Raw genomic sequence first — 21,743 nt, 5'->3', positions numbered from 1 at the left:
AGTGATGCATGGCTGCATCAGACAGGGGAGACGGCACGTTGCATGTAATGTCCTTCTACGAAAAAAGAGGGGAAAATTCTTTTTTTTTCTTTCTTTTTTTTTTTTAAAGGCAGGTAGGGTAAACATCTCCAGCTCTCTCTCTCTCTCTCTCTCTCTCTCTCTCTCTCTCTCTCTCTCTCTCTCTCTCTCTCTTTCGATGGCGCACGCCCAGGTCAGCTTCATTCACATAAAAACGCGCTTAGAAAGCAGAGCACAGGCAGAGCGGACCGCTTTCACAGAGAGAAGGCCAGGGGATGGGGGGATGGGGGGATGGAAGCGTTGGGGGGGGGGGGGGGAGAAACGCTCCAGACAAATGGATTGCATCGCATTTTTATCGTGTTACACGGGGTGCTGGCTCGGACTGGAGCGAGGCACTCTGTTTTTCTTTTATTGACCAGCATGCACCGCGGTAATCAGATCGGGAGACAAAACAAGGTGTAATTTAATACAGCGCACGAAAAGCCCGCAGGACACTAACTCGGAGGGCCTGGGGTTTTTGGAGCGGGCGGCTTGGGGGGTCAGCTCGGCCCAACCTTGAGCGAGGGGATGGCGCTGTGTGTGTGGTGTGGGGGGGGGGGGGGGCGGCGGTGAGCCAGGGTGCAGACAGAGGGGTCACGCTGGGAAGCACGTCCGACACACCTGCCAAAAGATGCTCTGGAGTTAATTTGAGTGTGTGCGTGTGTGTGTGTGTGTGTGTGTGTGTGTTTGAGTGAACGCGTGCGTGTGTGCGTGTGTGTGTGTGTCTGTGTGTTTGAGTGAACGCGTGCGTGTGTGCGTCTGTGTGTGTTTGGGTGAACGTGTGCGTGTGTGTGTCTGTGTGTGTTTGGGTGAACGTGTGCGTGTGTGCGAGCGAAGACCTAGTGGTTCATGCTGAGAACGACCCTCTTTCAGGGGTGAATGACATGCAGAACAGGCGGTGACCCACACGTATGTATGAACACAAACACACGCGCACACACACACACACACACACGCATATGTACACACACACACACACACACGCGCATATGTACACACACACAAAACCAATGGGAAAGGGCCCTGAGAACTGGACTCAAAGCATCGCAGAAACACAGCAGATGTTCCTGACGTAACTTCACTGGAGTGCATCTCTCGGAGACCAACGTCAATTTGGCTCCGACCGAACTTCGACGCCGCTCATTAAAACGATAAAACAGAAATGCGCGGCCACGATTCGTCTCAGAGCTCTTCGACATACAGGCGTTCCATCGCCCTGACGCGATCAGGCCATACCCAGCCATGACAGACAGCCAGGAAGGGCAGCAGCAGGCCTGTGTCTACACTGCTTCGCTTCCACAGGCAAACACACACGGTCAGTAATGACCCTTACAGCACGGAAGGCAGAGGGGGGGTGTGTGTAAATAGCAGACCAGAGTCAAAGACCTTTTCTCTTTAGGCAGCAGTGAAAGGTCCAGCAGATTACCGACTACTTTAAAAGAGGCCACGTTCATCGAAAAGCTTTGACGAATATACGTTTTGATCAGCGACGTGTTTCACAAAAAAACTTCTCAAGGACCTGCAGAAGCCTTTTTTTCCACATTTTTTTCTGGGATCTAAAGGGTTAATGTACTCAATACATGCCTGGTAAACAAGGAGATGTTTCTCCAGGAGGAAACTAACCACACAGAAATGCAATATACTGTAATAATCCTGCAAATGAGAGAGCTTTCTACAACATATAATGATGGGATGGGGTGTCAACTCACCTGTGACTCTGCATTTCAATCAAAATCCCTTGTTAAAAGTGCCTTTGTGTTCAAGGACAACCCAATTACAATTTCTTCTTGTTTTTTTGGGCTGTTAATAATATGGTGTTACTGGAACAAACACTATCATCATCACCACTATTATTTCGCTATGAATAATTGCCATGTTCTAAATTAACTTCAGCATTATCCCAGAAGGGGTAGAGGGTCAATTACACTTCAATGCTGTCAGTTTCTGAGAATGAACTGATATTCAATTCATAGACAAAAAAATGCCCCTGATGTTCTAATGGGGACTGAATTTAAATGAGTGACCCCAATCCTGGAGATAACTAAGGGTAACGGTGAAAGGTCTTCATTTTTTTTTATTGTCACATGCTTTTTTTTTAGCGATGTTTTGCAGCTTGTAAGTTTATTGACTACATCGCATTCATTTAGGAGAAGCTCTTGTCCTGAGCGACTCACAGTGTAACAGCCTTACACAACGCAAGTTCACACAGATCATTTTGCAGGTGTAAGATATGGACAGTGGATATGAATGCGTATGGGTACCAAGCCTGTGTGTGTGTATGTGTGTGTGGTGGTGCGCAGTGTGGTGTGCGGAGTGGCGAGTGGCAGTGTGTGGTGTGCGTGCCATGTGTGGCGGTGTGTGGCAGTGTTGTACGCATGCCTGGTGTCTGTATGCGGTTTGTTCGGGTCGGGCGTGAGGGCAGCGTGGAGGTTGGGGGGAGCGAGCAGGGGTGGGAGGGGCAAGCGGGGCGAGGGGCGAGCGTAGGGAGCGGGGCGGGGCAGGGCGGGCGGGGCCAGGGGCACGCCTACCTTCCCGTGCTGCCCTATCCTCTCGTAGCAGATGACAGCGTCCTCCCACAGCTCCAGCTTCTCGTAGATGAGCAGGGCGGAGCTGGTGCAGCCCAGGTCCATCAGGAGGCTGGCCAGCTGCCTCTGAGTGGGGGGGGGGGGAGATCGCCATGGAGATTTACATCAACCGCCTGATCACAGCAATGACACTGAACAACAAATGACCAGGAAACATGCACCCTAAAACCTGCTTTAAGCAGTCAGTTATATTCCTCTAGTACGTAGATTTACTTTTCCTTTTTTCCTGACTCAGAACTTCACTGAAGTCTCTGAACAGTAATTTCCTACTCCGAAACCTTCTCTCCTTAGTCATAAAAATGCGTATGCTTTGGAAGCAGCATTAACGTTACCAAGCTGCAGCAGGTTAAACAAAAAAAAAAAACATTATTTACAATTATAATTAAAAAGTAAACAATGTAAATAAATGCCTGGTCACGCAGATTTGCCCACGTGCCAGAGTCTGCCACAGACACGGAGTACAGGGAACACCTACACACACCTCCGAGAAGTCAGGCTTATGGGGAGGGAGGGAGGGAGGGAGGAACAGAGGGACGTTAATGACCCCTATAGGATCCGTGAGCAGAGAAAAGGGCCCTTTCGTGCCCTGAAATGGGACGGCTTTGCAGGGTGCCACCATTTTGGACGGCACCCGTAACAATAGAGGCTCATTTGCATGAAGACACCCTTCATTCCGAAGTGATCTACTGTTCATTATAAATTACATTTATGCAGTTTAACTGCATGAGGCTGCCGCCCCCCCTCGCACCCTCAGCTCAACAAACAGTTTAAAAAAAAAGATGGGGGGGCAGGGGGACAGGGACCTGGAAGCGGAGGAGGGGGGCTGGTCTGTTTATCGGCTGAACGCATTAACACGGCTGAAGTAAGTGATGGGCTCTGAGTGGAATTTCCTGGGGGGGAGGGGGCGGGGAAGAGCCGTCCGATAGGATCGCTACGCTGGAAAAATAAAACCGCAATTTTAACACGACCCCTTTGACCCCCAATCGTGTCACTGCTGGCGCTGCATCTACGGAAGAACAACCGTCGTGTATCGCTGCCTTATCTATCAAGCTCCAGCTTAACAAAGAAAGAAAAAACCCATCGCCGTTTGAGGTGTCATCGAATAAATCCTACGGAGAACCACGCCTCCTTTTCCCTCCCCCACTAACATGCCCCCCCTCCTTTTCCCTCCCCACTAACACGCCCCCCGTCCCCCCGTCCCCCGTCCCCCGTCCCTTCCGGGTCGGCCAATCACGTCCCGCGGAGGCGATGGTGGTCATAAACCGGGATTTATTTCCCCGTTGTCCCCGGCGCCGGTCACATGACCAGAGCAGCGCGTGAAGCAGAACGTGAGGCTTGTGGCAAGCAGGGGGTGGGGGTGAGGAAGAAAAACAGCCCAACTGGGCTTCCACCCACCCTTCCCCCCACCCCCCCCGCTTTTTTAACGGCCTTCTGGGTAATCTGTATCACACTCTTTTATCCACCTCAGGGAAAAAGGACGGGACGGTTCTGCTAGCGTTTTACCATGATTGTGTGAAGGGGGGGGCGTTAAAAAGAAATAAAGGTAACTATGAGAACCCAGAGCTATCCACCCCCTGCTCCCCCGCCCTGCCCCGCCCCAGCCACGCCCCACAGCAGCGCCATGGTTACATGCGGGGCACATCTCTCCACGGCGGAGTGAGTCATCGAGGCGCCGCAGGCTCCGCCCCACGATAGGTCCCTTAGTTCCCGCGCTACCGTCGCTTGCTGTCAGGGGCTGGAGCCGCCACAGCTCTCAGGGGGGGACTGGGGGGGCCGTGGGGGGGGGGAAGGAGCAGAGGGGGTAACTGGTCGACATGCAGAACACAACACCTTCGGAGAACGCGGACCTGCAGAGGGTCACGTAGAGCAGGGATGCAGGTGCGGTCGGGGGGGGGCGGTGGTGGTGGGGGGGGGGGGTGGCAGGCGTGTGAGAGAGTGAGCGGGGAATCGATGACTACAGCCACCAAAAAAAAAAAAAAAAACATAAATTGAGATGAGAAACAGAAAAAAAAGTGTGTGACCGAAGCCAGCCATTCACCCTCTTCTGGAACCCGACACAAAGTGTTTACTGTCAAACCGACCGGATGGCTTCAGAATTCGGAGGGACAAATATCCAAGTCAGAAAGGGAAAAAGGCTACTTTCAAATAGAAGTCGTTTTCCGTTAAAATTGGTAGGAAGCTTCTGAGTGAGCTCAGCGAATTCAGTCATTCTTTTTTAAAAAAAGGATATTTCTTTAAGCAACAGCGACTGTACGGGAGCTATTTCTGTGCTGAAGAGAGAAACCTCAGGGCGACTGAGCCTCTGAACACACAGATGAGAGACAGGAACAAAGCCGCTTTGAAAGCAACGTTAAGGGCAGCAGGTTCAAATCTCACTGCGTTACAATTCCCTTAATCAAGAGTAATGCAATTCTCTCTCTTTCTCGCTGGCACGTGCGCACACACACACACACACACACACACACGTACACATGAACGCACAGTCACACACACACACGCACACACACACATACACACACGCACACACACACACACACACACACGCACACATGAACGCACAGACACACACACACGCACACACACACGAGAAAGACAGTCAGACAGAGACTGACAGTCAGACAGACACCTGCGCATGCACACACACACGCACACACACACACGAACACGCATGTGCACGCGCACGCAGTTTAACTCAAAGGGGATTAGCTGTCCCAGGACTAATACAGCACAGGGACCTCTTATTGCTCCACACATGCAGTCCGGTGGCCTTCTGCACCTCCAGTGCTGACTGCATCACAAGAGCAAGGGGGCCTGAGCCACCTCGCTCTCCTCCACCTCTCTCCCTCCTCCAGCTCTCTCTCTCTCCTCTAGCTCTCTCTCTCTCCTCCACCTCTCTCTCTCCTCCAGCTCTCTCTCTCCTCCAGCTCTCTCCCTCTCCTCCATCTCTCTCTCCTCTCAAACTCTCTCTCTCTCCTCCACCTCTCCCTCTCCTCCACCTCTTTCTCCTCCAGCTCTCTCTCCTCCAGCTCTCTCTCTCTCTCCTCCAGCTCTCTCCCTCTCCTCCACCTCTTTCTCCTCCACCTCCCTCCTCTCCAGCTCTCTCTCCTCCAGCTCTCTTTCTCCTCCAGCTCTCTCTCTCTCTCTCCTCTCCACCTCTCTCTCTCTCTCTCTCCTCTCCAGCTCTCTCTCCCTCTCCCCCAGCGCTCTCTCTCCTCCAGCTCTCTCTCTCCTCCACCTCTTTCTCCTCCAGCTCTCTCTCCTCCAGCTCTCTCTTTCTCCTCCAGCTCTCTCTCTCTCTCCTCTCCAGCTCTCTCTCTCTCTCCCCCAGCGCTCTCTCCCCCCCCCCCAGCCTGACGCTGATGTAGCGCTGGAGCTCCGGAGCGCAGATTAGATCAGAGCGCTGACTCGCTGGCTAATTACACATTACAGGGTTGCCGTGGTGATGGATCGGCTGGGCCGCGTGCGGTTTGGGCCAAAGGGCCCCAACGCTGCCCCTGCTCGGCCAAAGCAGATTTTTAATCCTGGCCTGTTTTGGGGGGGGGGGAGAAGGGGGGATGGGGGGGCTCAATAATCAGCCCTGGGAGGGGGCGATAGCGGGGTGAGTGGACGTGGTCAGGTGCAGCTGAGCTGGACATTCTTAAATCCCGACCAGAGAGATCAGTGGACATCGTGGCTGTGCTCGCAAATGCAGCGGGCGCAACCCGTTTACTCCTCAGAGCACAAACTTTGGGACATAAGGGTTCCATACGGGACGCGTGTATATCTTTCCGTCTAATTGACGGCTACAGACTGTTGGAAACCCCGGGGGGTAGGGAGCGGGGGGGGCAGTTACCTGCAGAGCCCAGCGCGTCGGCACCTGGCAGCTGTAGAACACCTTCAGCCTCTCCGACACCGGCGAGCCCTTCTCCTCAAAGTAGTCCACCAGGGTCTGGAACAGAGGAGAGGGGGGTTACCAGCAGCCCGGGGACAGGGGCGGGACACCAGGGGCAGGGGACAGGGACGGGACACCAGGGGCGGGCGGGGCGGGGCGGGACACCAGGGGCAGGGGACACAGGGCAGGGGACGGGGACACCAGGGCGGCAGGCGGCGGCGGGCGGGCGGGCGGGACACCAGGGGCAGGGGACAGAGGTGGGACACCAGGGGCAGGGGACAGGGACGGGACACCAGGGCCTCTCTGGGGCCTGGCAGCTTTGAGTCCATGATGGGGCCTTACTGTTGCTCCAGGGGGGGGAAAAGAAATGGGTAAGTGAGCGTCATTAAGCATTCAAATTGGTCTGGGCAAGGGCGTCTGGCATAGCCGGGGAACAGGAGCTAAATGAAGCCGCTAGCCGCGCTACAAAATGAGACACAAACGACTTCGCTGATTGTTATCATCCCAGCCATTATTATCCCTCCCCCCCTACCCCCCCCACCCCTCCCGTCCCCCATCCCCCACCCTGCCAGCAAGGCGAGTCTTCCTGCAGGCTCCTGTGGGCGCAAAGCATAATTCAGGCTGTGCCAACCTCACTGAATCATTCGCAAATGGCTTTAATTGGACCCAGCTCAATACGTTTCTTTAAGAACAGCACTTTTTCACGTGGAGAATTTAGGTACTGCTTTTGAAAAAACAAGTACCACCCCTGCGACAACCTGACTTATAGCCCCTGTGTCCCACTGCAAATGACCGGGCTACCCATCTGACCCGGGGAGGTCTTGAACAGAGACGGTGAGTAAGAACAGATCTGTGGGGAGATTATACAGGATCAGGCCAGTAATTATCAGGCAGAGGGGTGTGATTGGGTGAGCTCATCCAGGAAATGAGATGGAAATCGGGGCAAAAGTCCGCTGAGACGCCGTGGGGACAGCTTCAAGAGGTACAGGGGTTTGGTGCTCCTAAAACGGTACCTTCCGGAAAAAAAAGTTTAGCCCGTTAACGACATCGAGAAAAATATGTTTGTGAACGCGGGGGAGGGACAGAAGCACCACACATCGCCCTGGCTTCCGTCAGAGAAGGCCCCCCGTGCCGATGACGTCACCCCCCCCCCCCCCTCCCGGTCCTGATGTCCGCGTAGTCGTGAGCGCTCCGGAACAAACGGGACCGGGAACGCCTGGAGGAGAACACGGAAAACGAGGCGACAGTCGGGGCGCGTCCGAGCTCGGGGCTGCTGGGAAAGCTTTGAAAAAACGGCCGTCGCGATCCGGTGCTCCGGCATAGAGGCGAGACAGGCACCCGAAAAAGCGGACCCCAGGCCCTCGCCCCCACCCATGGGAGGGCGGGGAGGGGGGGGAGGAGGTGGGGAAGTCATTTTAAACACAATTCAAACGATCGCATCCAGGAAACGTGCCTACGTCATGCGGCCTACGTCATGCGGCGCGGTGACGGCGGCCGCGCCGCGGCAGATTATCATTTTTTCGGTCGCTCCGAAATCGGAGACCTCGTTGTTTACGGGCGCCGGGGCTCAGCCGTCCGTGAGAAAAAAAAGTCTATTTTCCTCATAAATACGCTTTCTCCCGCACGTCAGAGAGAGTGATGCTAATAGTCTGCTACAGGTAGCCCAGAGGGGAGGGGAGGGGAGGGGAGGGGAGGGGAGGGGGAGCGCTTCACCAAAAAAATAAATAATACACAACTGCCAGCAGCTCAAATTCAACAAACAGTGGCTGTTGCTCAGCGGTGCCACCTTCGAATCGCCAGAAGAGACCGGTGTTAAAAAAGGCGTGCCTTCCTGGGGCAGAAGAGCAAAGCTTTATTGATATTTTTTTCTCTCTCTCTCCAAACAGCAACAGTCTCTCCTCAAAAAAAAAAGGGTTTCTTGCGCATGTATTTCTGAGAGGGTGAGCGACTCCAGGGGGACGAAATCTCTGCGGCAGGAAAACCCAAAAACAGGAGAAGGCCCTGAGACTGCCTCATAACCCGCCTCTCCTCAGACATGCAGATTTATTCACTCCGTCTCACGTGAAATGTTTTATTCCCTTTCCCGAAATCAGCCCAGCGAGCGTCAGCAGTGCCCCTTCACCACCACCACCACCGCGCCCGGTGGGGTTCTTAGGGTGGCATGGCGGGCATCGCACACTCAAATTCTGCTTCTGCGTAATCAGGCTGCCCCCCCCCACCCACACAAGGCCGCAGAGGCCAAACACCTCCCCTCATTATCATTCAGATTGGGGATGTAAGGAGTTCAGGGTTCAGTTCAGTCCATTTCCCACACCCCACACCACCCCCCTCCCAAACCCCACCCTGCCCCCGGGCTCCTGCTCTGTCAGTCTCTCACCTAAACTGACGTCTTGACGTGGCGGGAGGATTCAGGGGTTGGCGGGGGGTGGGGGGGGGGGGTCGGGGGGGCGCTCTGATCACCTGTCACGATTACAGGAAGCTCTCGGCACTCTTGCATTCAGACTCTTCCCCACACGGACACGCAAAATGGAATATGTCAATCACTGTATGCCTCTAGACAGCTCTTTACAGACATCAATGACAGTGATGGTGCATAACTTTAGGGATGGCTTTGGGGCAGGGGGAGATGGGGGAGATGGGGGGGATAGGGGGTCTGGGGGGGGCTGAGGGGTCCAATGCATTTCCCAGCCTGCACCACCCCACGTGGATTCGGTTACGTCATCCGTGCACCCTGTTTGACATGCAAGCTCCTGGCCTCGTCTTGCCAATGGCACGAGGACGCCGACTTCGGTTCAGAAGCCGGTTCTAAAGATCGGGGGTGGGGGGTGGGGGGGAAGAGAGGAGGAGGGCCCCCCCTCCCGCCCAAACTCGTCCGGAAATTACATTTCTGGTTGGCTTGTTGCAATCAGGTTTCCTCCAGCACAGCCAGCGAAGGTTCATTTGCGGAGGGTTGGGGGAGAACTAATCTCATTCTTCCGCAGCCAGTGGGCTCCTGCAAACAGGACGGGCATGAGTGACTCCTCCAACCGGGCTGCTGTCCACACAGACTGTTACACACAAGCCTGCCTGCTTCTCCATCAGGAGGTAGCTGGTCCAAGGCAAACTACCTCCCGGATTAAAGGCAAAAACCGTCCACGCTCATTTCCATCTGTTGTATTGTTACGTTTATTAACCTGCACAAACACTGCTTTCCCAAGTTGTAAAAATGTACCCTTTCCAATTTGACACGAACACAATTCCCATCCGCCGATGTTTTACTAGCATTTCACTGATTTTGTAATGAACTACGGAAGCTCGAGAGGGAACTACGAACATGGCTGTGCAAAATGTCATTCAGGATAAAGTTTAAAAGACAAACGCATCATACTGACATGCCCAACTGCTCCGCTGACACAGCACCAGAGCCCGCATTCGTACAGATTCTGAAATCGTAAACAGTACGGCAACCCTGATCATGAATGTCACTGCACATGCACTTTACCGTATTAAATAGGATCAGAGTTCCCCCCCAGGAGTCATTTGTCTAAATACTATGACCTAACGAAGCGAGTTATCAAATTTGTTGTGCCCTGGGCATTTGTATAATCACGTAAAGAACAGTTACAGATGATTCTGCTTGACATTTTTGGGTGAATTGCTCCTCGAAACGGGACGTCCTGTCAGAAAGCAGGCTTTCGTTCTGCCTTGGAGCAGGCTTGCTTGCGGCCTGTTCCTGAGCCAGTGACTGTGCAGTGTGAACGATGCTGGTGACTCGATGCCATTAGTGTGACATCCATTTTTTTTTTTTAACTCCCTATTTGGAATATGAAATACTGTAAAAGTGGTCCCCCGTTTCTGTCCACTCTGCAGAGCATTGGATAAGCTGGGCAGTCACCGTCATGTCGTTGGATTGGTCAGAGGAGTCTGCCTACCATGATGAGACGTTGCCAGCTCTGACCCTCCCTCCAACTGGCTAACACTGCAACCAATCAGGTGCTGGCCAGTCTGAATTCTCGCAGCTACACACAATGTCCCTCAAACTCAACCTTCTTCACGACCCAGAAAAAAAAGTTTTTCTTTAATTTGAGGTAAACATGAAGTCTCCAAAGTGAGAGTGGAACAATCTTTTAATCCTTCCTCCATATTTGAGCCGTGGAGAGCTGCAGAACGATCGGACTCACGGACATTCCCCCGAGCGCACTGCAAACCATCGTATATGCTCAAAGGTGTCTAAAAAAAGCAACGATCTTACATGGGAAAAGAGTGCATTACTCTGATCTCCGTACTCTCCCCAACAGTGGGTTAAATGTGGGATTAGTCAATACAGTGTGCATGGGAACACACTAAAGATTAGCCAGCATTCTGGTGGCCATGGACTCTTGGCTGACCAGAGGGGAAAAGCCAGCTTTATACCACCCAGGTTGTCATGCTATTGGACATGAAAGGGGACTCTGCATGGTAGGAACAGTTTAGTGTTTTGTCTGCCGCTGATCTCAGACAGGAAACAATGCATTGTGGGAACATGGGGACAGTTGCCGGTCAGACTCATGTTTAAATGAGCAGCGCAAGACGAACTCACAAAGGAGAACGATCATGAAAGGATCTCATCGAGACAAACAAATAAAATAAAAAAAACCTTAATCATCACAATATGTTTCCGGTCCTCAAGGAGTTTACAAGCCGCTGACATAAATCGGTCGTCTGGTCTTCTGTCGTGAAAAGTCACATCTGTGCACTCATGAAAGTGAATAACAGGTTTAATATGGCTGTCAGGCTCCACAAGGCTATGGGTAGGATGACATAATATTTTTACGACAAAGTCTCCTAATGCTTTCACCTTTACAACATCGGATCTGGCATAAAGAGTGATGTCAAGATGCTCTTCACTGTCAATCTGCTTCTTCAACAGGCATTATCAATATTATAATAATTATTAAAAATCTAATCCAACAAAAGATGCAATTGAAAATATACAATTTCATAAAAAAACCCCAAATAGAAAAAACGCATATAAAAGCTAGTCATACAACTGCATTGGTAATAACCAGCTAACTGTAACAAAAACAACAATTTGCAGCTGGAACAAAAGATGAAATTCAATTACTCTCGAGCTCGTTCCATATTTTACGGTAAGGCACTGCTGTTTGTTTTACTGCAGGGTGGTGTGCCTCTGTCGTTATAACATTACAAACACTCACTGAGTCTCATTTCCTCTTCCCCATTATTACACCCACCAATCACGCGCCACAAAAAGTTCAATTCAATTCAATAAATCCTCACTGTCCCTGATGGCCAATTCATTTCGCGGACCGGGTTATAAATAACATTAGAAGCACCGTAAACACACACACACACACACACAAACAATACAACTGTGATAAAAAACAAATTAAAATCATGTAAGCATCGTAATGGTAATATCAGCCAGGATTTTTGCACCGCGTGGGCAAAGCCATTTAGAAAATGAGAGACTGAATGTATTTACAATATATATATATATATATACTAAATAAATCATCCTATAATACAAACGGAAAACAAACAAATTATTATTGTGTACTGATCATTGGGATTGCTTTAGAAAGCAGGGCTGGTTTTCACTCCGTTTTGAAATTTTGCTTCTGGCAGAAATTAATTTCTGGAGAGGAGCAGTCAGTCGTCTGTAATATGGATTTTGTTTTACGGAGCATGTGCCTCACAACCAGGGTCTGATTTTCCCAACTTCTCGCCTCTAATGACAAGACATTCAATTGAGTTTTTCCAGCCTTGACAGCCAAGAGAGGAACCGCAAAGAATCAAAATGTCAGAAGTGCTTTTGTTCAAAAAAAAGGTTTGTTCAAAAAAAAAAAATTCAACATTTTGAAGTTGACAGAACAAGGTGTCGAACATTACACACGGGAGCTCATTCTACAACTGATCGCTACCGAACAATGCAGCACATGCATATAATAAACAGATCAATGAACGCTGCCTCGTTTGCCACCAATAAAGGTTTCAGAGAACTGGAGGCCAGTGAAGGGGTCCACGGCTCGGGATCTGAACCGTGGCGGTAAGACGAGGTGGCGGCTGGCTCCATGTGTTTTCGGAGACCGTACGAGCAACGCTGACCCTCCCAAACTGACTGGAGGAGGCCGCAGGAACTGACGGACTTACAAAAATGTTTTAGAGTTCAAAAAGAGGAGAGGAGGAAAATAAGACTGCCAAAGCATTAATGCTTCAGGCTGGTATAGAAATAAGTCCGATTTTAATCCAGAAATTTGAGGAGAGTTTAGGAACACAGTAGCTTAACCCCACACTACAGCATTTTAACCCCACACCACAGTATTTTAACTCCACACTACATCTTTGTAACCCCACACTACAGTATTTTAACACCACACTACATCTTTGTAACCCCACTACAGTATTTTAACACCACACTACATCTTTGTAACCCCACACCACAGTATTTTAACACCACACTACAGCTTTGTAACCCCACACCACCGTATTTTAACACCACACTACAGCTTTGTAACCCCACACCACCGTATTTTAACACCACACTACAGCTTTGTAACCCCACACTACAGTATTTTAACACCACACCACAGTATTTCAACCCCACACTACAGCTTTGTAACCCCACACCACAGTATTTCAACCCCACACTACAGCATTTTAACCCCACACCACAGTATTTTAACCCCACACTACAGCTTTGTAACCCCACACCACAGTATTTTAACACCACACTACAGCTTTGTAACCCCACACTACAGCATTTTAACCCCACACTACAGCTTTGTAACCCCACACTACAGCATTTTAACCCCACACTACAGCTTTGTAACCCCACACTACAGCATTTTAACCCCACACTACAGTATTTTAACACCACACTACAGCTTTGTAACCCCACACTACAGTATTTTAACTCCACACTACATCTTTTTTGCTAGCATAGCGCTCGATACCTGGAGGCCCCGTCGCTTTCCTGTCTGTGCAAAAAAAAGACCTGGAGAACTTGACATACTGCCCACTAGGGAAACTGACAGAAAAACCTCTGCAGACTAACGGATCTGACAAATACTACGTCTCGCAGAGCTGAGCTGGGCAAGATGAGATCAGAAAAAAAAACATTTGTGGAACCTGAAGTCCAGAACCGCCTTGGGCTCATAAATACTGCCGTGACCTTTCACCTTTCCACTGGTAAAGCCACTAAAGTAAGACAGAAATCTCGGACAATAATGATTTACAGTGCGATGGTGGGGGTTTGGGGGTGGGGGGGGGGATGACGGCATGCAGGACACAGATGGATTTCGGAGGAGGTCACGGTGCACAGGGGACGAAACGGGTCACAGGACGGAAGACTTCATTAGAAGACTTCATTTTTTTTTTCGCGGGTGTTTCTGCGATGGCCACGCCGACGGAAACCTGCTTCTTTGGAATTTTCGCCATTAGCTTCGCCGAGGCAGGGCTCATGAACTGGAAAGAACTCTCGTCAGCAGGACCAGCTAGGGTCCCTGGCCTCTTTTAGTCCGCCTGACGGGAAATATATGAAATGTAAAGCAATCCAAGACGTCCTCGACAGAGTCACATACGAGGACAATGAATGATGCAATCATATAGGGGCATACTGCTGACCGACAGAATCACAAAGCTTAGCTGTTGAGCCAATCACAAGGCTTCAGCTCAAACTGTCCCTCCCACCCGCACAAGGTAGCCTCAAAGCTGGCCAAGAGAGAGCACCAACCGACAAAAGGCACCAGACATTCAAATATAACTCATTTTAAAGCTAATTCTTTGCACCCCAATTCAGCAGATTCTTTTTTTTTTTTTTTTGCTGCTATGCTAATGTAATCTGGTAGCCCACAACAATCTTTTGTTGTCCCCTTCAGAAGTCAAACTGAATAATATGTGTAGAAGTTTTACAGGGAAAAACAAATGCATTTTCACAACGCGTAGATTGTGAAACTGGATACTTGATCAGTTTTACGATTGACGCACAATGATACAGCTTTTTTTTTTCCCCCAATACCACAGAACAAAAATGTTTAAAAGCCATGTGCTTGAACAAGGACCGATGGCTCACCAGCAGCCTACGCCTGTGGAACAACGAGGCAAACAGATCGGGGCGGAGGTGGACGAGTCATATCGTTAATCAACAATAACGGCTCAGTCTGAATTACACCGGGGTGACCTTTATGAATACAAATAGCTAATTACAGCTTACCGGGATAAACCCAACCAACAGCATGTACTTCTTTATCAGTGAAGAATTTTCCCCATTACCGCGGTTATAACTCTGAAAATGTTTCCGTCGAATTACTTGTTTAATGGAATTACTTATTATTGGTGCCGGGCTCTGTGAAACAACACCAGGAAATGGATGGACGCTCGCTTGCACTCCCACCTGTTTTTCAAACTTTTAAATTGACTGCCCCTGCGCCTCGCCTATGTTTAAACCCGCCATACTGAGAAAGTAAAAAAGCTTTCCGACTCGATCTCACGGACGTTATCGATCGTTCTCACAAATCCAATTTAACGTATAAGAAAACGCGCTTCTAACGCCTGCCGTGATCGGAATCTTATTAGAAAAAAAAACGGAGCAACCGGCCCCCACTGGGGTGACAATGGCGGAACTACGCCTGAGCCCAATCTTCCTGGATGCACCGCTGCTTCTGTTTATTTTTCACAAGGACAGGACTGCCCTGTGACTCAAACCAAAAAGGAAAGGGGGGGCGCTACTGAGTGACTCATCCAGGTAAGGCGCCGTTGCAGTGGGAGGATGGGCCCAATGTTCGGTTATCGAATCCTGACCACGCTGGGCAGCCCATAATCGTCCGTGGTGGCGCCAAGGGAGATTCAGTGATCAGGGAAGAACACGCCTCATCGTTCACCAGGACTGGCCCCCGCTGGCCAATCAGGAGCCCCACAGACTATTTACTCAAGCTGCTAATGAACTGTGACATCACATCAGGGGCGTACACACTTGTCAGTGCTCTCCCAAATAGATAATGGTGGTTGCCGCAAAGAAAGTGCCTGTTAAAAAAAGATGGCGGGGGGGCAGTTGAAAGGAAATGCACCAAAAACCGAAAATATGGAAATTCACATTTCGGAGGTAAGTACCATGCTAGTCTGTGGTCTTCTGTACTGACAGAGAGGTAAGTACCATGCTAGTCTGTGGTCTTCAGTACTGACAGAGAGGTAAGTACCATGCTAGTCTGTGGTCTTCTGTACTGACAGAGAGGTAAGTACCATGCTAGTCTGTGGTCTTCTGTACTGACAGAGAGGTAAGTACCATGCTAGTCTGTGGCCTTCTGTACTGACAGAGAGGTAAGTACCATGCTGGTCTGTGGTCTTCTGTACTGGCAGAGAGGTAAGTACCATGCTAGTCTGTGGCCTTCTGTACTGACAGAGAGGTAAGTACCATGCTGGTCTGTGGTCTTCTGTACTGGCAGAGAGGTAAGTACCATGCTAGTCTGTGGTCTTCTGTACTGACAGAGAGGTAAGTACCATGCTAGTCTGTGGTCTTCTGTACTGACAGAGAGGTAAGTACCATGCTAGTCTGTGGTCTTTTGTATTGACAGCGCATGTTGCAGTGACCAGAAGGTTGTGATGAATATCCATGACGGGGGTTAAAAAAGGGACGGCAGCATTTGGAGGAGGGCACATCCGGCGGACAGCGTAGACCCGAAGACACGAGAGAAGCTCAGTCAACTCACGAGTGAAAACCGAGACCGGCGACAAACGGAGGGAAAGCAGCCGCCAGCCGCGATCCCTTTCATTCTGTTCTCCAGTCCACAAAATGGCCGACAAGAGAAGAGTATCCAAAAAGAGACACTCCGCCAGTGGGCTGGCTATATTAACACGCTGCAAAGCACTTCGGATTACAATAACGACGCAGGAAAATCAACAGCGGGGATTTTTATCGGTGCAAATCCACAGGGGACGTTTGTGCGTATTTCTTTCCAAAAAGACCCCAGATGCATGACTAATGCACACACCCCCACATGCGGAGGGATCGATGTTCCTGGGTACTGCAGATGCTAGCATGGGGCGGTGCACAGATGCACACCAAGGGCAGCCAGTGATCAAAACAAACGTGCCTGAACGGAGACAGAATATACTGCAAGACATTGAAATGAAATGTTCATGTGATATTTCAACACTTGAAATGATATTGGGGAAATACAAACATTGTTGCAGTTTTCCAATACTGCAATATATTTTAAAAAAACAAATAAAATAAAAAAAACTTGCTGTCAACAATACTTATTATATTTTCCAAGAAGTCCACATATTCACACAATATCTATCAGTGCCACACCTGAGCCGCACTGGTTCCCGGAACATGCCGGAGCCTCCCGTGGATTTTCCGTCTCACAGCTCGGGAAAGTCCACTCAAACTCCCACAGTTCAGCTGATGATATATCGGAAACCCGCTGGCCCGGCTGCTGGGCGGCTCAATCAGTTCAGCCAGCGTGCGGTGCCGTGCTGTATGGATCGAACCCGGACCGGGTCGGCACTGCTGACCGTGGGCCAGTAGCTCCCCACAGGGCGGCACACAATTACCAACTGTGCCCACCAGGGAATGGCAGGGTTCGGTTGGGTCAGGGGTTCACTTCTCATCGCTCTCTAGCGCCCCCCTGCTGGACGACAGAGGCGCTGACGGACTGCGCATCAAAGCCGCATTATGACAGATCTTGCTCCGACCAGACCTGGGTCAAATACGTGGATTCAAATGCTTTTCTGTGCTCTATTGATCTTGCCTTGCGTAACCGAGCCTGCCGATATGACCAGAAGGCGGGGTTTGAGAGTAATTCATTGGTTTCCGATACGCCAGACAAGATCAGTAAAGCGTAGAAAATTACTTGAATCCAAAACAAATACGTATTTGACCCTGGTCTGGTCTCTTGACTCCACTCCGTGCGAGCTTAGCAGTAGTCTAGTGCGATGTAGAAAAAAAACTGAAGTGCGATGACATCGCTTGCTTCAGAGGAGAACCACGGATGACCACACTCTCTCCCGCACAGGGTTTGGCAGATGAACACGGCTGCGGTTGGGGATAGCTTGAACATTCCAAATTAGGGTGGGAATTTGGACATGTACACAGCAACCACGTTTGGGCATGAAATTATTTTTTCGAAGAAAAAAAGAAATCAAGAAAAAAGAAAGAAAATTCTCTGGCTGTACATTTCAAGCCTCATTCCAAGCAATTCTACTGTGGTATTCAAACAAGGCAACTGTCTGCAAACACACCCTGTTCATGCAGAAGTGGAGCCAGAGAGGAGGACATAGCTACACAGTGAGCTGGGATATCTGTGGCTCTCAACCGCTTTTTATTTTTTTTTATTTTTGAAAGCGATCCAACTTCTACCTACAAGCAGACGTAATCAGCAGCTATGTGACAAACGCACAACAACAGTCCTGCCAGTACAAGATGTTCCAGACAGGAACAACTACAAATAAATTTACCTACCCTTCCACTGATCTGCAAGTGTCCCACTGCGATGAGCTTTAATTACTTTACAAAACTGACGGTGTTATTCAGCCAATAAGACGAGGGGATGGTTAGATGGCTTGGCTTTTACTAAGAAACAGGCACCTCCTATTCTTTGAAAGAAGTTCCGTGGGACCTTTCAAGCAAATGAAATTCACACAGCAGTGCACCAAATGACCCTGATTCTACAACAGGCTAGAAGACACACTGCCCCCTACAGGTCAACGCCACTTCGGCAAGCAAGAGCATCTCCCATCCACTTCCTTTTTCCAAACCCAAAGGGACATAGTGTCAGTCATTCTGGGAGCAGGACGGCACATTGTGACATGTCTTCTGGGAAACTCAGTGGTGAGAGTGAGAAAAAAAATGTACACGCATACCAAGAATCCTGTTTTGTTTGAATCCTGAAAGCGGTTTCTGCAGTGAAGGCATTCCCTTCGTTTTCCGAGAGCGCTGGGCTGGCGTGTGTTTACAACCGACAACACTGGCGGTCTAGGGGCGGTGACAGGGTTCAAAACAAGAGAAGAAGAAACTGAAGAAGAGCAACGAGGTGAATGAGTTTACTATTTCCAGGGAGTGTAAAAAAAAAACAAAAAAAAAAAAAAAACACATGACTTCACATTGTTTTGGAAGACTTATTTGCGGTGGGAAAACGGAGGCGGGCCCTGACGGTCTGAGGGAAGGGAAGCAGCGGCGAACGGGAGGAATGCCAAACTCCCGGCTCCACGAGAGCAACTGCCATCGCTTCCCCGTCAAGTTCATTAGAGTCCGGAACAAACAAACAACACCACACTCTTCAATGCCTCAGACTGCGGCAAAGAGTTTGAACTCATCAAGCGATAGCAGAAAGGAGGAGTAAAAAAATAAATGAATAAACAAGAGAGAAAAATGGGAAGTCTGTGTGGTTCACTCTAATTCGGCATCCCCCTAGATGGGGGGGGGGGTAAAGTGCGGGCAGCGGTAGAGCTGGTGACAGCGGCGAGATCAGCGAGCTGGACGTCTCTCTCGCCGCTGTGACGTGAGGGTGGATTCGCTCCCGATGAAGCTTCCTCTGGGGGGGTCCCTTTGACCGGGTGTCAGGTCCGCTTTGTGCACACGGTTCCTCCATATCACTCAGGGGGGAAATAAATTAATACATTTAATGTGAGCAATCAGCCTTTTTTCCCTCCTCCTCCTGTACCTGAGCTCCGCTAACAGACCTGCTCGGCCCACCCCAGCTCCAGCGTTTCACACGCTGGCTTTGGATGCCCCCCCCATCCCCATCCCCATCCCCAAACCGCCCCCCACTGCCGCTGACCTCGCCTGTGGACACCCCCTCCCATCCCCCCTCCCCCAACCCAAACCCAAACCCCCACCCCCCCCCCCTGGTGCTGACCCCGCCCGTCTCCGCTCAGACAGCCTGGAAGCACCTGGGGCGGCGTGCTGTGGCGGGAGCCCGCCAGCGGCTGTTCGCGCAAACAGTGATGTCATTCCCAGGCCGTGAGCGAACCCCGGCGCATAAATTACTCCCAGACTGCCTTGCAGGCCTCGGAGGAGGGCCGGTGCTGTGGGGTGGGGGGGGGCGGGGTGGTGGGGGTAGGCTGGCATGAAGGCGCGTGTGTACGGATGGAGGTATCTGTCTCTCCTTGACGCCCCACCCAGTGTGCGGGGGGGGGGGGACGTCTTTCCCCAGGTCTCTTTGTTGTGACAGGGAGCAGTAGGGCCGCGCGCTGGTGAGCCGCTGCCACCGCCAGCCGCCACTAAATCACCCGAGAGGAGCTTTAACCGCCCGCCATTTCCCCCCTCGCCTCCGGAGTAACAGACACCGTGACAAATATACTGCCAGGAGCCCGCCACAGGTGGGGAGGAAAGGGGGGGGCGTGTGGGGGGGGGGGGCAGGGACCAACCCGCCCCCCATGTATGACCGCGAGGGTCTCTCTGCTTCCAATGTGTTCAGCTGCTTTGGAATACTGATTCCATTTCAGGGATTCCAGAATTCAGGGGTAAGTCACTGATATTAGATGAGCTACAAAGACCGGGTTGTCTTGTCAATGTCCCTTCCAAAAAAAACAAACAAAAACAAAGCGTGGCGGAGATGATGAGGGGGAGGGGTTTGTTGTGGGCCCGTCTGCTTGTGGGCGTGGCGGCCGAGGGTGACGGAACACGGGCGGGAGAGGGAGAGAACATTCCGTCAAACGAGGTCAAACGGGACGACTGCTGGCCTGGGGTATGACCATGAGTTACGGGACAGGCATGCGCGCCTGAATTTATAACCTTTTTTTTATTATTATTCTCTGAAACAATAAAAAGATTTCGGTCGTTTTGTCTGGGAGCCTTTTTTTTTAAAGCACATACAGCAGTCAGTCAAACTACCTGCTCACTGCACTGAATTCAGATTAATTTATTACATTTCCGCAGTGTGTGCTGTCATCAGGCACGTACACACACACTGCGTTTCTCTAGTCTCTATACAGTGCATAGGCAGCAGTGTAGTATAACAGTTAGGGAAGTGGGTTTGTAACTCAAAGGGTGTGCGGGTTTGAATCCCAGCGGGGGCACTGCCAATGCAGTTACAGTTTACAGTCAGTAAAACATCCCGGTGCATTTTGCACCGGATGCAAAAATTTAATCAGTGCAAGATACTCTGGATAAGAGCATCTGTTAAATACGGAAATATAACGGAATGCGGCGTGTTTCTGGAGTGTGTGTTGGTATCAGGTGAGCATGTACTATGTACCCGCAGTGTGCAGGTATCAGGTACGTAGCCACTGTTTCTCCAGTCTTTTTTGGGGCTCAGCTTTACCTGTGTCTGCATCATGGCTCTCTCCACCCTCCGAGAGCTGCCCCTCTCCAGCCGGGTCCTCAGGCTCAGCGCGGTCACCTCCACGGCCCAGAATTTGGGCTGGGACAGCAGACACTGTGGAGAGACAGAGGGGAACGTGTCGAACGCCTTAGACGAGGACTACTCTGTCATACAACACACAGCAAGTACGCAGGACCGAGACCCACTGTACACAGTGACATGGACACCTGACACTCCCTACACACCATGTTCTGTGCACACAATACACACTCTTACTCTCACTCACACACGCAGGCATGCACACACACGCACGCACACGCGCACACACACACACAGACACACAAGAGCAAACGCGTAGACACGCGCACACACACACACACAGAAGCTCAATATTTATGCAGCCACAAATTATTTTTGTGAGTGGGTTTCAAGTTACTTCTACCAAGTTACACCTGAGCTGTGACTAAATGAAATGCAGCAGAGAGCAGGAGAAAGATGAGTCACTGTAGAACTCCAGAGCGTGCAGATCAAATCACTAAAATCTGGATGATTTACCACTAAAAAAATAAAACTGGCATATATAAACAAAATAAGTCAAGAGTTTGCAAAAATTTGGTTTCTTTCCCCCAAACAAGTATCAAATATTGCATGAAGCAGTTTCCCTCTGACTCACCAAAAGGAAAAAAACATTTTTACAATCTTTCTTTTTGGGATTAAATCACAACACTTGAAATTTGGAAACACTTTGGTGGGTAAATTAGCCTGTAAACTTTTTTTTTCCTCCACAAGTAATGAATGCAGTCTGCTCTTAAGTACTCCAAGACTTTGGTTTTGAAACAATGTTGATATTCATGAATGTTTCATTCATTAATCCATTCATTGACATTTCAGTTTGCCACAGACCTGGAACTAGTAAAAAATAAATAAATAAGGAAAATAACAAAAAAGGTTAAGAAAGGAAAAAAAAAACCACTCAGACACGAC

The 21,743-nt window shown here is 50.3% G+C and overlaps 1 protein-coding gene across 1 annotated transcript in view; it reads right to left on the bottom strand.

Annotated features, from left to right (window-relative positions):
• Window positions 1–21,743, bottom strand: part of ttc27 (tetratricopeptide repeat domain 27) — a 102,395-nt gene that overhangs the window by 26,267 nt on the left and 54,385 nt on the right. Inside the window, exons 10-12 of the mRNA XM_064318121.1 lie at window positions 20,760–20,873; window positions 6,475–6,570; window positions 2,586–2,708 (exon numbers count right to left, since the gene is read on the bottom strand). Of these exons, the coding sequence (XP_064174191.1) occupies window positions 2,586–2,708; window positions 6,475–6,570; window positions 20,760–20,873 (333 nt within the window). The remainder of the gene's footprint in view (window positions 1–2,585; window positions 2,709–6,474; window positions 6,571–20,759; window positions 20,874–21,743) is intronic.

This window comes from Anguilla rostrata, chromosome 18, assembly GCF_018555375.3.
Source record: "Anguilla rostrata isolate EN2019 chromosome 18, ASM1855537v3, whole genome shotgun sequence".
Taxonomy (NCBI): domain Eukaryota; kingdom Metazoa; phylum Chordata; class Actinopteri; order Anguilliformes; family Anguillidae; genus Anguilla; species Anguilla rostrata.
The sequence above is the reverse complement of the archived record's forward strand: the minus strand, read 5'-3'. Positions and strand labels throughout refer to the sequence as shown.